Source organism: Pundamilia nyererei, unplaced genomic scaffold (assembly GCF_000239375.1).
Source record: "Pundamilia nyererei isolate P.nyererei 1_Seehausen unplaced genomic scaffold, PunNye1.0 scaffold00196, whole genome shotgun sequence".
In the NCBI taxonomy this organism is placed as follows: Eukaryota; Metazoa; Chordata; class Actinopteri; order Cichliformes; family Cichlidae; genus Pundamilia; species Pundamilia nyererei.
Window position 1 is genome coordinate 312,832 of NW_005187597.1, and position 14,079 is coordinate 326,910.

At 40.2% G+C, this 14,079-nt stretch overlaps 1 protein-coding gene across 7 annotated transcripts in view; it reads right to left on the minus strand.

Moving 5' to 3' along the window:
• Nucleotides 1-1,071: 1,071 nt before the first annotated feature.
• plce1 (phospholipase C, epsilon 1) overlaps nucleotides 1,072-14,079 on the minus strand; it is a 65,858-nt gene continuing 52,850 nt past the window's right edge. For 4 of the 7 annotated variants that reach the window (XM_005747368.1, XM_005747369.1, XM_013914413.1 and 1 more), the window contains 13 exons: nucleotides 13,199-13,317; nucleotides 12,859-12,976; nucleotides 11,360-11,497; nucleotides 10,894-11,184; nucleotides 10,366-10,529; nucleotides 9,218-9,479; nucleotides 8,939-9,057; nucleotides 8,590-8,718; nucleotides 8,305-8,502; nucleotides 7,972-8,163; nucleotides 7,663-7,875; nucleotides 6,619-6,730; nucleotides 1,072-4,741 (listed from right to left, as the gene is read on the minus strand). In XM_005747368.1, the coding sequence (XP_005747425.1) occupies nucleotides 4,554-4,741; nucleotides 6,619-6,730; nucleotides 7,663-7,875; nucleotides 7,972-8,163; nucleotides 8,305-8,502; nucleotides 8,590-8,718; nucleotides 8,939-9,057; nucleotides 9,218-9,479; nucleotides 10,366-10,529; nucleotides 10,894-11,184; nucleotides 11,360-11,497; nucleotides 12,859-12,976; nucleotides 13,199-13,317 (2,243 nt within the window). In that variant the 3' untranslated portion in view covers nucleotides 1,072-4,553. Of the gene's footprint in view, nucleotides 4,774-6,521; nucleotides 6,731-7,662; nucleotides 7,876-7,971; nucleotides 8,164-8,304; nucleotides 8,503-8,589; nucleotides 8,719-8,938; nucleotides 9,058-9,217; nucleotides 9,480-10,365; nucleotides 10,530-10,893; nucleotides 11,185-11,359; nucleotides 11,498-12,858; nucleotides 12,977-13,198; nucleotides 13,318-14,079 lie in introns of all 7 variants that reach the window. The other 3 variants (XM_013914416.1, XM_005747370.1, XM_013914414.1) reach the window with 2 other exon arrangements.

Here is a 14,079-nt window from a genome sequence, read left to right on the forward strand (position 1 = left end):
ACAAAATTGATTGTTAAAATTTTCACCGATTCCGGAGGCCACTGTTTTACTGGAGAAGACAGGCTGAACGTGGCTTATTAAGCTCTGACAGAGCAACCAGAGATTTGATTAGTAGCTGGAACATTGTCAGACAGAACATTTCATCCCCAAAACAAAGTGAGTCATCATGTTTGCTTAATTATAAAATGCTCAAAACATCTCTGACAGGTTACAAAGAAGCTGGCTTTAAACTCTCACAGGCCATTTTATTTTGTACACTTTGCCAATATTGGGTTGGACCCTGTTTTCTATCAAATCTGCTTTAATTCTTCATGGTATGGATTAAACAAGGTGCTGGAAACCTTAGTCCATATTGACACGATAGCATCACACAGTCAGACAGATGGGCACACTGGGGTCATAAAAAGATGGATGTGGTCAGCAACAATGCTCAGGTAGGTTATTCCTACTAAGGGAATATTAGGAAATATTACTCACATCATTACATCACCACCAGCAGGCTGAACCACTGATACAAGATTGGATGGATCCATGCTTTCATGTTGTTTATTCCAAATTCTAAACTGAATGTCACAGCAGAAATTAAGACTTAGTACATCAGGTAACATTTTCTCAATCTTCTATTGTTCACTTTCACTGAGCCTATGTGAACTGTACTCAGTTTCCTGTTGTTAGCTAGTACCCAGTGTGGTCTTCTGCTGCCCTAACATTCAGAGATGCTCTTCTGCATAGAGTTACAAGTGGTACTCCAAGCAGTCCGGCCACGTTTTTTCTAACCTTTGGCATCAAAAACACATTTTTGCTCAAAGAACTGCTGCTCATTGGATATTTTCAGTTTTTTGGACCATCCTCTGCAAACTCAGATTAGAAACTCTAAAGCTCTACCATTCAACGAGAAAATTAGAAAATAAATAAGATCCGGACATGTGTCCATCCATGGTCATTGAAGATGGACTACAATCAAGTGGAAAATTGCCACGTGGTCTTATCAATCTCAAAATGCATAACAGTTTCTAGAAATCCTGGATACGCCCTCCTCTGGACATAAGAAAGAGATCAAAGTATTTCCCATTTTTATTGTGATTCATATGACAAAAAATAAAATCCACCGATTACCATCCATTTAAAGTAAATTCAAGTAAATAGACAAATGTTCACTTGACAGTCATGGCATAACACAGAGAGCGGATGTTAAAGTGTATAGTGGACCACTTATGGAAAGTGCTAACAATCAAAACATAGCTTGACAGCATACACGTGGATATAATGAATACACCAAAATGTAAAATAAAGTCTCAAATTGTCAGATTTAGTCCACAGTTATGGAAAATAAAATGCTGCTGCATACTGCAGAATAACATGCCATAAGTATGAATAATACACTAAATATTTTACAGTAAAATATTTCTTTACATATCTAAATACGTTTGAGTAAAGTCAGGGCAGTAGAGTTCACCCTCTCACATACTGAAATAAATAAACAAACACTAATAACTACTTACAGGAACTTACGCATAAACAACACAAATGCCAACCAGGGCTTCACATTCAAATAAATAACTTCAAACACATATTTGTCTCAGGTTAAGAACAGTTACATTCAGAAACGAGGTCTAGAGGTTAGAGGAAAAAAGGAAACAAGATGTGGTGGTGTTATAACTCAGATTTAAAACTGAAAATGTCCCTTCCTGTGTGGAATCACTGTGGATTTCACACGCTTATTAGAGCTGATATCGCTTTCATCCAGGCATGTAGTTGTAATGACCATTTCGTGAAAGATTAGGTTTTGCTTCGCGTAATGGCTTTTTTTTTTTATCCAAAGTTTAAATTAGAAACAGTTAGAGTAACAAAAGCCTGACTGGATTAAAGGATTGCAGCTTAATTATCACCGATATAGAGTTGTGGTTTCTGGGATCACAGTCTCATCTACCTTAAATATCATAAGCCTTAGGTCCCACCCTACTCCCTTACTCCAAACAAAACAGAATCCATGCATGTGATTAATATTAATCAGGTCAAATTTAACCCATTAATTGATGGTCACAAGTTGAAAGTATGAGTTAAAGTGGAACATGTCAGTCGTTTGTAGGTATTAAAAAGATGAAGAATAACAGATCTTCACTATTGCACTAAAACTATAACTCATTACTTGGCATTAAGCCTTTTTTGAAAGGTTTTTAAGCTTTTTTGAACAAATAATTCTAGTTTGTTAAATTTTTAGTATTCTGGAATATTGGTAAAAAAAAATGATTCCATTTTTATAAAAGTAGGATTTATAATAAGCCTAAAGCTGAGTAAGCAGGAATGAATTGAAACAGCTTTCAATAAAGAGACTCAAAAGTGATTTTTCTGAGTGAAAATTTAAATGGAGATACAGCAGGTCTGTGTTCTTGAGTCTTGATGATGGACTTGATTTTGTGTCACGGCTCCTTTTTGGGTAATAATCAAGATGTATCATGTCGTTTTACATCTTAATGTTATTATTTTTTAATGTATATTTGGTAACGTCATTAACCAAATGGGAGGAAGTAAAATAAAAAGTTACTATTAGTCCTAAAATATTGAAATGTCGCTAATTAAAAGAGAGAAAAGTGGCACCAAATGAATTTTGAATGTAGATTTAGATGTGCAGAAGAAAGAAAAAAAAATCTAGTCATTACTTACATTAAATATCTATAAAGATGCTGCTCTTAAAATCAAGGACAGTAAGTCCAGACCAATAAATAAAGAAAAACCAATCAATTGCATTACGAACATTCAATTCTGTTGGGGAACACGGAATACATACCTATAAGTCTGACAAAAAACTCCCCGAAAATGTACTTGTGCTTTCTTTAAAACTAAATTTGTGACTGGGCTGAAATTGAAAGTAATAAATACAACGACATAACAAGACAGAAGCAGTTCTAACCATAACAATCAAGTCGCTGTCACTAATTAGACAGTAACACAAAAACATTGATGACGACACCAAAAGGAAAACGAAAAGTGCAAAACATTGTTTGAAGAAGACCGGGATGCTCTCCAAAGGATCTTAGCACTACAACCATCATTGCACCAATAAAATAATGTAGGAATTTGCAGGAAATACTCAATTAGGTCCAACAGAGGAAATGTCCATATTTGAACAATCTCTGAAGTAATGACTGTCTGACTAAATTTGTAACTATGTTTTGGGCTCCACCAGTTTTGCATTTAACAATGTAAATATTCAGAAAGCTTACTGTTGCACAAAAAAGGTTAACAAACAGTTCTGGTGATCGCATTGTATTCACACTATTAAAAAGCAATACCCCATGTTTAAATTACATTTTAAATATATATATAGTAATGTATATATATTCATATATAAACATTTTTAACTTTTTAAGCTGCTCAGTTTGGCTGACGAGGTGAGATATGGTTGATATTTGTGCACAATGATGTGAGCAATAAGATACTCTGTAAAACAAAGCAGATCATCCTCAGAGATACAGCCACAAAATCACAAAATCATCAAATGTTGGAGGCAGTGTTGCAACATTTTAAACCGACACAAGACAACTTTACCAAAACAGTGAGAAGTTGCTCCACATTTGCATTTGCAGAATATAATAGTGTGTGCCTACACTGCCTTAAAACGCTCCTCATATATCGACTATTTAGGGCAAATACGGTAGTGTCCGATAAACTGCTTCCATTTTTACGACATTTAAATAGAATAGAAGCCTCCAATTCTTTATCCTCACATTTGCTGCGTCTTTCTGTGAGCTTTGCTCATCTGCACTGCCCCAAAATGTGCTCTTACAGTACTGTGAAACTGGAACAGTAGGGAAAGAACCAAACAAGCCAGCTTGTCAGCCTCCTTCACAATGCCCTCAACCAAATGAGCCCATACCTGAGGAAGCAACAATCTCCTACACCTCTTCGTCCATTTTAACATTTACTAGCAAGTGTGGATTTTACTTCTTTGTTTTAAACATACTGTACAAAAGATTTATTCAAACAATTATGCTAGTGCACAAGGCGTGTAGTCACTTGTGGAGATTTAATAGTCCTTGAAAAGGGAAAATAAATACTCCAAATAGTTTGTGTTTTACTATTTCAATAAATCCAATGACAATTTAGCAACCATCAAAGCCAGAATTATTCTCTGTATGTGACACAGGAATCTTTTTTATCCTCTCTTATTTATTTGAAATATGAGGGACAGTTTGCCATTTCATGTCCCAGCGGACTTCAATAAAAACAGCTGCCCCAAGAGGAGCTGAGCTACCAGCCCACGACCATCACAGTCCTCGTGGATGACTTGGATGACAGCGGGTGGGCTCGCCAATCTCCTCCCAAGCAAAAGGGGCTCATTACCTGTCCCCTAACCCAGTAACAGAGCCTGGACTGAATCCTGTCCTTCACTTGCTCATTTAACACAGGGTAGGATTGGATTCCTTCAAGACTTTGACAGGAGGGAATCTCAGAACCCGACAATGCACGAGACCATCACTGAAAACACCTTGTGAAAAGAGAAATTCTCCAAGTTAAGAAGTAGTCAATGCAAGTCTCTCTGTGTCTAGAACTCATTTGTGGGTCTTCCAGTTCCTGAGGAGGTAAAGCTTCCAGGCTGAAGGGGTCAGAGAAGAGGTGGGAAGGTGGACAGATAGGAGCTCCTCTCTGAAAGAGTTGGAGGAGGCCTGTAGGAACCTTCCAGCCCCCACCCTGCCCTCTGTCACCCATGCCCTCAGACCTGCAGCTGCAGACAGGTACCCTGAAGAGGAAATAGGTTCTATTTTCATGTTTCTGTTTTTCAATATTTAGTAAAAAAAAAAAAGAGTTTAAAGAAAGACACAACACAACACTTGTTAATAACACAACCATGATGAATTGTTGCTACACTGCAAAGTGATCTTCTGTTAAAAATGTGAAAAATGGCTGCCGTTTTCAATATTAGACTGTAAGGGGTTTTAAAACAACAGACTTTGAAGTAAACTGCAAAAATGACCACAAGCACAAATACAAATCTTTTTCTGCGTTCCAGTTAGCATATTATTGTGCATCACCTGCACATTTGTCACATGGTTTTGCCTCTTCAGGGCTCCTTTTTTTAATCTGTTTTCAATTGAAAGTCGCAATTGAGGGTGCTGATTAAACACGTCTTCTACAGCTGACCGATGGTGACAATTGCCACTTAGCCTTGTACTGTATGACCCTTCTTTGTAGCATAGTCTGTAATTAGGATTAATTTACTTCAAAGTCCTTACAAGGGGAGTATTGTTACTACTTTTAGAATGAAGTATGAGAGGGTTCAGTCCCAATGAGAAAACAGCAATGACGTTAAAAACGCAATCCTAAATGAAGGAGAATGACTGTGTTGCCCTGTTGAGCAATATTTGATCACGTTTCTGTAGTTCTCTCATGCATAGCCTCTCATTTGGGTCATGAAATACACATTTCTGCTCTTTTAACACACATCTGCTAACCTAGCTGTGATGATAAACTGCTAATGAATCCAGCAATAAGCCTGCAAAAGTAGGTAAGAAGAAGAAGAAGACAGGATCTGAATGACAAAAGATTTCAAAAGGGCACTGCAATTGTTTTATGAAGGGGGGAAAAAAGTTCCAGACATTTGTTAAATGTCAAGAATACACACTGGGCGTCATTGTCAGAAACAGTGACGTCATCACACGATGACAGGTGATCAACCTATCAGAAATGTAATTACCTATCACTGCAATGCAGACTGCCACAGTTATGAGCGGCGTTTGCATTTTGATGATGCCTCTGTGAGACTAAACCTGACAGGTACAGCTACCACAGCATTCATCTTCCTCATAATGATAACACAATAGCCAGTCTAGTGTCTGGTGCAGCAGACGAAGTACATCCAGTGAGTGTATACACTGTAATGTTTCTATTTATTGCAGGGATTTTATTTATTTTTTATTCATTTATTAGCCTCAATTTCACGTTAAATTTGTTCAGGTTCAGGTAGAAGAAGAAGCTCGACACAGGATAAAAACACCACTTACACTTAGAGTTTTAATGGTGGAGTTAGATAAAAAATGAATATGCTTCCATTCATTTTCACTTTATTTCTTTTTTTGAACAAAAACTCTGCAGATCACTTTGGAGACGTGAGTCAGAAGATCCTGCAGCCTGGAGCAGATTTGGAGTTAATAAATAGCCTGTTTTTTTATTATTATCATTATCATTATTATTATCATGACTTTCATTTTCCATAAAACTTTTGAAAGATTAAAACATTAAAAAAAATAAGTATCATCCAAAATCTCAATTGGGAGACTTTAAAAAAACTATAATAATAAGAAGAGTGTAAGGCACTTTAAAAGAAAGGTCGATCACCCTGAGAGCTACCATATTTTTGTTTGGTTTTTGCATTGTACTTACATGACACCTATAATTCATCAACAATTTTAAATCTATCCCATCCAAACTCTGCTTGTACTTTTCAAAAATAGTGGCAATTTTTCCCACTCACACCGAGTTCTACTTCTCGAATGTTAGAGGTTAGAGATGACATACGGTACCTCTGTTGCTTTTCCATGCAAACACGGCAGGCAGAGTGTGAGCCTCACTCCTGGAGCTCTGTCAGAGCCACACAGCATGCAGCTCTATCATCCTTACTCTGGGCAGGGCCATCCACTCCGCTGCCAGTTGTCATGCTGCGGCTGCGACTAGTCAGCTTCTTGAGCTCACTGGCAAAGGAAATGACTTTCTTTTTGTCCTCCCTCACCACCTGGAAACAGAAGTGAATCCGTGTAAAAGAGATGCATTTACAGCATAAGAAATGTGCCAATAGAGCCTGAGCAGACTCATACGAGCTGAGAAAACACCAATGTACATGATCCCCTTTACTTTTTTCTATTTCTTCAGATCACATTTTGTCTCAAGACAGACGAAAAAACTTAAACAAATAGAGCTTACAGAGGCATTAGACCTTTATTTAGCAAGGCAGGACATTTAAACACATTATTTCCAGGCTGTCAGAGCGTGAAAAAAACAAAACAAAGAAAAATCGAGCACAAAACGATGACAAATAGATAAAACGCTAAAAGCATTAACATGTACAGAGCATAGAGTTACATAAGCATATTAGTAACAAAGCAGATGGAAAACACTACAAAGGAAATCACAAAAGCACAAAACAGATGAAAGATTTGGGAAATAAAGGTCACAGGAACGGGTTATTTCATGTAGGCAATTAAGCATGCTAAAACACGTTGGTGAGCAAGCAACAGCGTACTGAGCAGGAACTAGGCATGCAGCGATTATCAAACTCTGGGCCAACACTCATACTGATGTTTTTAACACCCATTTGGCCTTCTGGCTCTTCATCACTATTAAAAAGGATGCAACTCAGAAGATAAATATCAGTTGAGTTATATTGGTCATCCTATTGGCTGACACAACAAGGCTGTTATCACCAATATAGATGTTCGCCCGATGTATCGCTGCATCCCCAGAAAGAACAGCATGTTAGAAAGATGGTGGCTGAGAGCAAAGTTGCACATATAAAACGGTCTCCTTTGTGGACGTGCACAAGGAAAGCAAAAAAACAAAAATGTTCTTTAAAAGTATTGCTACAATAAACATAAATATTAAATAAAACTAAGAAAAAAACCTAAAGAGTCTCTAGGACTAGAAATTGGTCGTCGTGCTCAGAGCTACCTGCTCTTTGAGTTTAAGAATAAACTTTCCCGCGCCCCGCCAGCGGCTCTGAGCTTGGTAGACACACTCGTGATCCAGCAGCACTCGCTGAAGAGGCTTGGTGGACGAGGACTTCTTAGAGCCGACGTCCTTGGTCACTTCCTCCATCAACACGTAGTCGCATGGATTGGGGTTAGCGAGGATACTGTAGGAATACTTAGCCTTTGACAGAGTCTGGCCAAAAAACAAAGAAAATTGAAAATATTAGGATGTGCTTTCTGCTGTGACTCATGCTTGTTTATATAATGTGTTTGTTTCTCCTGGACTCACCTGCTGTATGATATCCTGAGCCGTGCTGTAGCGTGGAGCTTTGATGACAGTGTGAGGCTGTTCGGGTGAAACTTCATGGACCTGGACAAAGAACATATCATCCTCCCCTCCTCCTCCTCCTCCACCTCCTTCTCTGCCTGCCACAGTCACCTCCTCCTCTCCCTCCACCACCGTGTTCTTCTCATTCAAGTTCTGCAGCAATTAAAAGCAACAGTAACAGTCAAACAGTGCATGACACAACCACAAGGGGGAGCCAGAGTCTGCAACATAGCCTTCACAAAAGCTTTTGAGAAACCGCTTATTACTCTAACTGCATCTACTAAACATGTGTACCTCCTCTCTAGTTTTGAGGCACAGTCTCCTCACATATCCCTCCTCAGTGTTCCAGCTGGACACCACCCTGACCACCTCCTCCTCAGGTGCTAGAGCTCGGTGCTGCGGGCAGCGCTTCACCTCGCTGCGTTCCTTCAACAGGGGAACCTTCTCCTCACACAAAAAGTATTCGGATGGGTTTCCCGCTGACCCCACAACCTGTAGAGAAGAGAGATAAAGCTTAAAAGTGTGTGACTCCCGTGACTGCAGCCTTTATAAATGCTCTACAGATTCTACAGCACTGACCACGTCCAGCAGCTGTTTGGCGGTGGTCTGCTCAGTAACACAGAAAACAGTGAAGGGTTCAGGACCGGGAGCGCAGTGCACCGTCACCCTGTGCTGCTGGGACGCATGCTTCTCCTCAGAACTGAACAGCTGTTTTGGGAGTCAGAGAGATGTAAGGCAGCAGGTCATTATAAAAACACACTGAATGCCAGATGCTCCCTCTTACTTTCTCCACTTTCTCTGAATTTATTTGGATTGCAAAGCATTATTTAGTGCGCCTTAAAGAAGTTTCTTAAAATTACAGTAACACGAAGAAGTGGAATCTGATCTACAGTTTTTCTTAAAAGCAGCAAACCTGAATAAATCTTACCAAAGATGAGGCAGTAGCGCCCCCTGCTGGACCTTCCTCTGTTCTGTGGCTGTAGATAAATAAGCTGGAGACTTCAAGAGACTCGTTGTGCTGTGTTCTCAACTGTACATGTCTGTAACCTACAACACAAACACATAAAAACAAAAAATTAAACGGTCTTGAAAACCTTTTAGTGGTTTGAAATAGACTGATTACATCATATTTTTATTGGTGTATAAAAGTCCCATCTACAGCCTGGAGACAAAGTTTTATCAGATGTACATTATCTGGTATTTGTACCTGGTTTGAGGGCTTTAAGTGGGAGAGTCCTCTGAGCTGTGGTCTGGGAACTGTTGTTCTCCACCACGGCAAATCGCAGGAAACACATCTCTTCAAAATGCACAGTGAACTGAAAGTGTTCGTTCCACATGGGGTTGAGGGTGTTGCGGTGGATCGGTTTGGTACGGAAGTGGCAGCTGTCGATGGGCATGCCCAGAACATCCAGCTCGATGCAGGGGCTGCCGGCACTGTTACTGGGACAAACGTTCTGCCCGGACACAATCTGAGCAGAAAAGAGCAGCGGAGGTGTCATATCGTTAAAGACTATTAGACGACCCAAGAATATAAAAATGTATTTAACGTTCTTTTACCATTTCTTAAAGGTACCTAATTCTCCAATATACACACACACAAACTAAACATTTCAATGTGTATGATATCATTTAAGATAACAAATATATACACAAATTACTTTGACTTTATTGTAATTAAAAGCAGTAAAATAAAAATCTACCAATTATTAAGATTAAGCCTTTTTTGAGTTATAACAAACCTGTATGAGACCCACAAACAGTATGTAAAGATATACCATCGAAATGTGCACTGATATTAATTTTACTTCATTTAACAGTTTTGTAAAAATGTAACTTCAGTGGCAAACCCTTAAGCATCTTAGCATATTTATACTCATTATATTATTAATATATTGAGCACCTTAATGCACTGCAAAGATGCAGGTATGTCGGTGAGTTTTAAGTTTTAAAGGCCTAGAGAGTTCAAAAACTGCACCATATACAGTAGATGAAGATTGAAAAGGATGTAACAAATTCATATGGATTTATTTATGGGATATTTATGAATACTTAAAATGCAAACTGGAAATTCAGCCATTATCAGGTCCTCAGTTGAACTCACATGTAGGCTTTAGGCTTCAGCAGCTTCAGATGTGGGTCCACCTGAGTGGGCATGACACTCACTCGCTTGCTGTGCGCTCAACTGACGACTACCTGCTACCGAGACCTGTCTGCATTTGTACTAGGCAGCTGACAAGACTGTTTAATGTTGGATATGACTATGTCAGGTGTTTGAGCTCTAACACGTAGCTGTGGCATGTAATGTCGAGCAAAGTTCAGGGCTGAAGGGTGAAGAGGACATTCTTCCTAACTCACTGTGAGGGAGTAGACAGCAGGGCTCATTTTCTCCACATCCCGCTCCATCGGACAGAACTGCTGATAAAGTGGACAGCTACGGTCCCATAACACTGCCGGCTTCAGTACGTAGCCACATCCACCGTTGGCCTCAAATAGCGCCGTGTTCAACTGCATGGGCAGGTCTGGGGAGGATACAGAGAGTAAGTTTTTCTAAAACAGGTCATAAAGAGCGCTACGTCGTTTGGATACTGTCAGTTGTTTGACAATTTGAAATCGTTCTTGTCTATTTGCTGTTGTAGAAGACGAGAGATTTTCCTTTAAACAAAACGTCCACGTTTAAGTGAGTGCATGCACGAAAAGTCTCACCAAACCTAATATGAAATTTTTTTTTCACCGCTGTAAAAAAAAAAGAAAAGAAAAGGGCTGCAATAAAATGATAAAACTGTCATTTCTTCTTTATCATCCTCTGGCTATTACAGTGTTATATTAAATTCTGAAGTGCTGTTTGTCAGAAGTGAATGGCCCTTCATACAGACATACGCTCACCATCAGTCTGATAATTGAGTGCCACCAGCTGGATGCCATGCTGCCAGAAAAGCAGAGGGTTGGGGTTGGTCGAGTCGATCCTGGTGGCCGCCGGGTAGGTTCTGAGCAGCTGGCACTCCGTGTGCTGGATGAGCTTTTGAGAGTAACGGCGGCACAGGCGCTTGGCGGCGTTCTCGTTGACGGAGGAGATGTGGTAACACTTTGGTGTGCGGATGATGGCGCTGAGTGAGGTGGAGGGGTTGAGGACAGGAGACGTTTGCTGCTCCTCCCAGCTGAGTCGCTCTGAACCACCTGAGGGACAGAGACACTTTTAAAGGCCATGAAAACGTCTCCATCAAGTGATGTGGGTCCTACATGATTTAAGTTAGGATAAAACAGCATTAACTAAAAACTTTGGCAGTTTTACATCGTGTTTCATGTTTCCCATATGCACCCGCACACATAAACCTCCTCGGGCCAGGCTCACCTTTCCCAGGGGTGCGGCTCTGGGTCGTGACCTCCCCTGTTGCACTGCTGCGAGAAGGAGCCGTGCCAAATATGGACTTCCTGCTCTTTCCTCGGTCCTTCCCCCTGCTAGAGCCAGCCGGAGACAAAGTAGAAAGGCCTGGGTTCCCACACAGAGGAAGCAGACAGAAGAGACGAGTCATTAATGAAAGGCAGACAGACTAGAGACACCACAAGTATCCCAAGAGTCTCTTCTTAATCGTAATTTGCTTGAAAAAACCAAAACATATCAGAGCCATTTTCTTTCAGTATTCACTTGAAGGGAATTTAATTTGAAAACTTACATCTGCCATAAAAAGGTGTTTTATAATCTATATTTTGGGCTTCATGTTCTGTAAAGCAACTCAAAAGTTGTTTGCCATTAAGGCCATGAAATTAATCATCTATCAGTGGGGAGGAATAGCATGCAAATGATGTTGTCCTACTTCTTATTTAGCAACAGTACTCTAGTCTCCCTTCTGAAAATACTTCAGATGAGAAATGCCCTTTTCATTTTATGAATGGTGAGTGTTTTTAAATTGATTCAGACACTTGTACATAAGTGGCCCGTTCAGCTAAAAATCACTCCCGACTACACAAAGCTGCAACCAGTCTGCTGCCTGTCCGAATTGGACCACTTGCCCTACTTCCTCTTTCTCATATCTCGGGTCCCTGGAAACGGTAAACAAACAGAATACCAGTGGAAACACAGGCAAGTTTATAAGGGCAGATGTCAGTTAAAGAAAAGAGGAGACAAACAGAAGAGGACGCTCGAGGGAAGAGGCGATAAGAGGTTGATGTTTAAGGGACAAAGAGAAATCTTTTCGAGATAAATGCAAGCATGCAATCAGGGCAGATTCCCGTAAACGGGCGAGATAAGATGTTTTATAAGCACATTTTTTTTTAAAAAGGAAAGAAAAAGAAATTTGAAGCCAACTCAAGCATTTCTCACTTTCTACTTATTGCAAGGCAATGAAAGTGCATGAGAGCTACAAGGGCGACATGACATGACACGACGAAGACCCTGGGTTCGTATTTGAACTGTACTCATCCATCAGGACATCCGCAAAACAATTTCTTACTGTCCGGCGTAAAATAACTTGTGTTGTTGTGCCGTCCGGGGAATAACAGCAAAACTAAGTAACTGTATCTTTTCCATGGGAGGAAGATGATTCATCATCTTAGTGGGTGTCCTGTGTGGGATAGGAATGGAGTGTAACACAGGGATATTGGATGTCTGAAAACACGGGGAAAGGTTTGCCCTCTTAAATATAACATGGGAGTGGATTAGGGTGGGACAAGATCCAGAAAAAAAGAGAAATGAAATACACAGCATTTAGAAATTAAAAGGAGAGAGTTGAAAGCAGAATATCGGTGGATAAAAGGAGACGGCATATATAGTAAAGATAAAGAAAAGTCTGTTCTAATGAAATTCAAGGGAACAAGGAGATCTGTTTGGCAAAGAGACGGAGCGATCCCTACCAGGGAATTTCACAGCCTGGCAGTAGATGACGAGGTCGGACAGCTCCTGGGCGATCTGTCGACTCTCCTTCTTATTCTGGGGAAGGTAGAACTCCTCGCCGAGCTCCATGTCGAACACCTACAGGTGCAGACACACACGGGACATGGAGAGCACTGCTAACATTTCACTATATAAGTGTAAATGTAGTGCTGAATCAGAGGCTGAACCACACTCTGAACCTAACCTAACTGAACCTTTCTTTTTCAGTAATCTGACATAATCAATCTTATAAGAATTTCTTTTAAAGGAAGCAGCACGAAGGGCAACTTTCCTTGAGATTAGGTACATTTATATCTCTACCTTTCCTTTGCTCTGTGTAGTGCTATCAGCTTTCTTCATCCTTTTGGGTATTTCATCAGCAGGTTGCTCTTCTTTCTCGGCCGAACTCTTGCCTTCTGGCTTGTCATCAAGTATATTATCTATACAGAAGAGGACAGGCAAAAAAAACGGGTTTTAGTGACACCTGAGCTTTACACCGAGCTGACTGTACGGCAACAAGCAGCCACCAAAATTAGCGAGCCTTATGCCTGTCAATCAAGAAAGAAAAATCTGTGCTAATGCTTGCAATATGGACTCTGATAATGAAAGTATACTAAATGCACCATCCCAGATTCGTATTTTTCATCGGGCAAAGCAGGCAAGTATATTTAAGGCAGAAACTGGCCTGTCAAAGATCCATAAATAACATTTGTGCACTGGAGCTGCTCCTGATATAGTGTACATTAAATCACCAATAAGACATAGCATGCAAGGGAAGAAGGGAAGAAGAATATTTATCATCTGGGAATCTACTGCTTGTAAAAACAAAAGCAACTTAAATGAGGATTTTTCTTGTTTTCTCAGAGAACAGAGTGGCCGCTAGATTTACCTGTTTCAAGTCATTCTGGCCACTCATTAAAAACTTAATAAAAGCATTTATATCATACTGACGACTGACTGTCCACGCTGACCCGCTTCACAGCTGGGAACAATTAAAAGAAGAATTTTTGGTTTTAGCTGAAACCCGTCACCTCGTAAATCTCTGCTGACTACTCGCACGGTTCAGGAGCACCGAAGCTAAAGCGCACAAAGGCCCCTTCCTACTAATATTTAAAGCGACGTCTCTCAACTGTAAACAGGAGCAACAGCAGGGGAGTTCTTCCCATTCCTCCTACTCATTAATCGCAGCCAAAACCACAGCA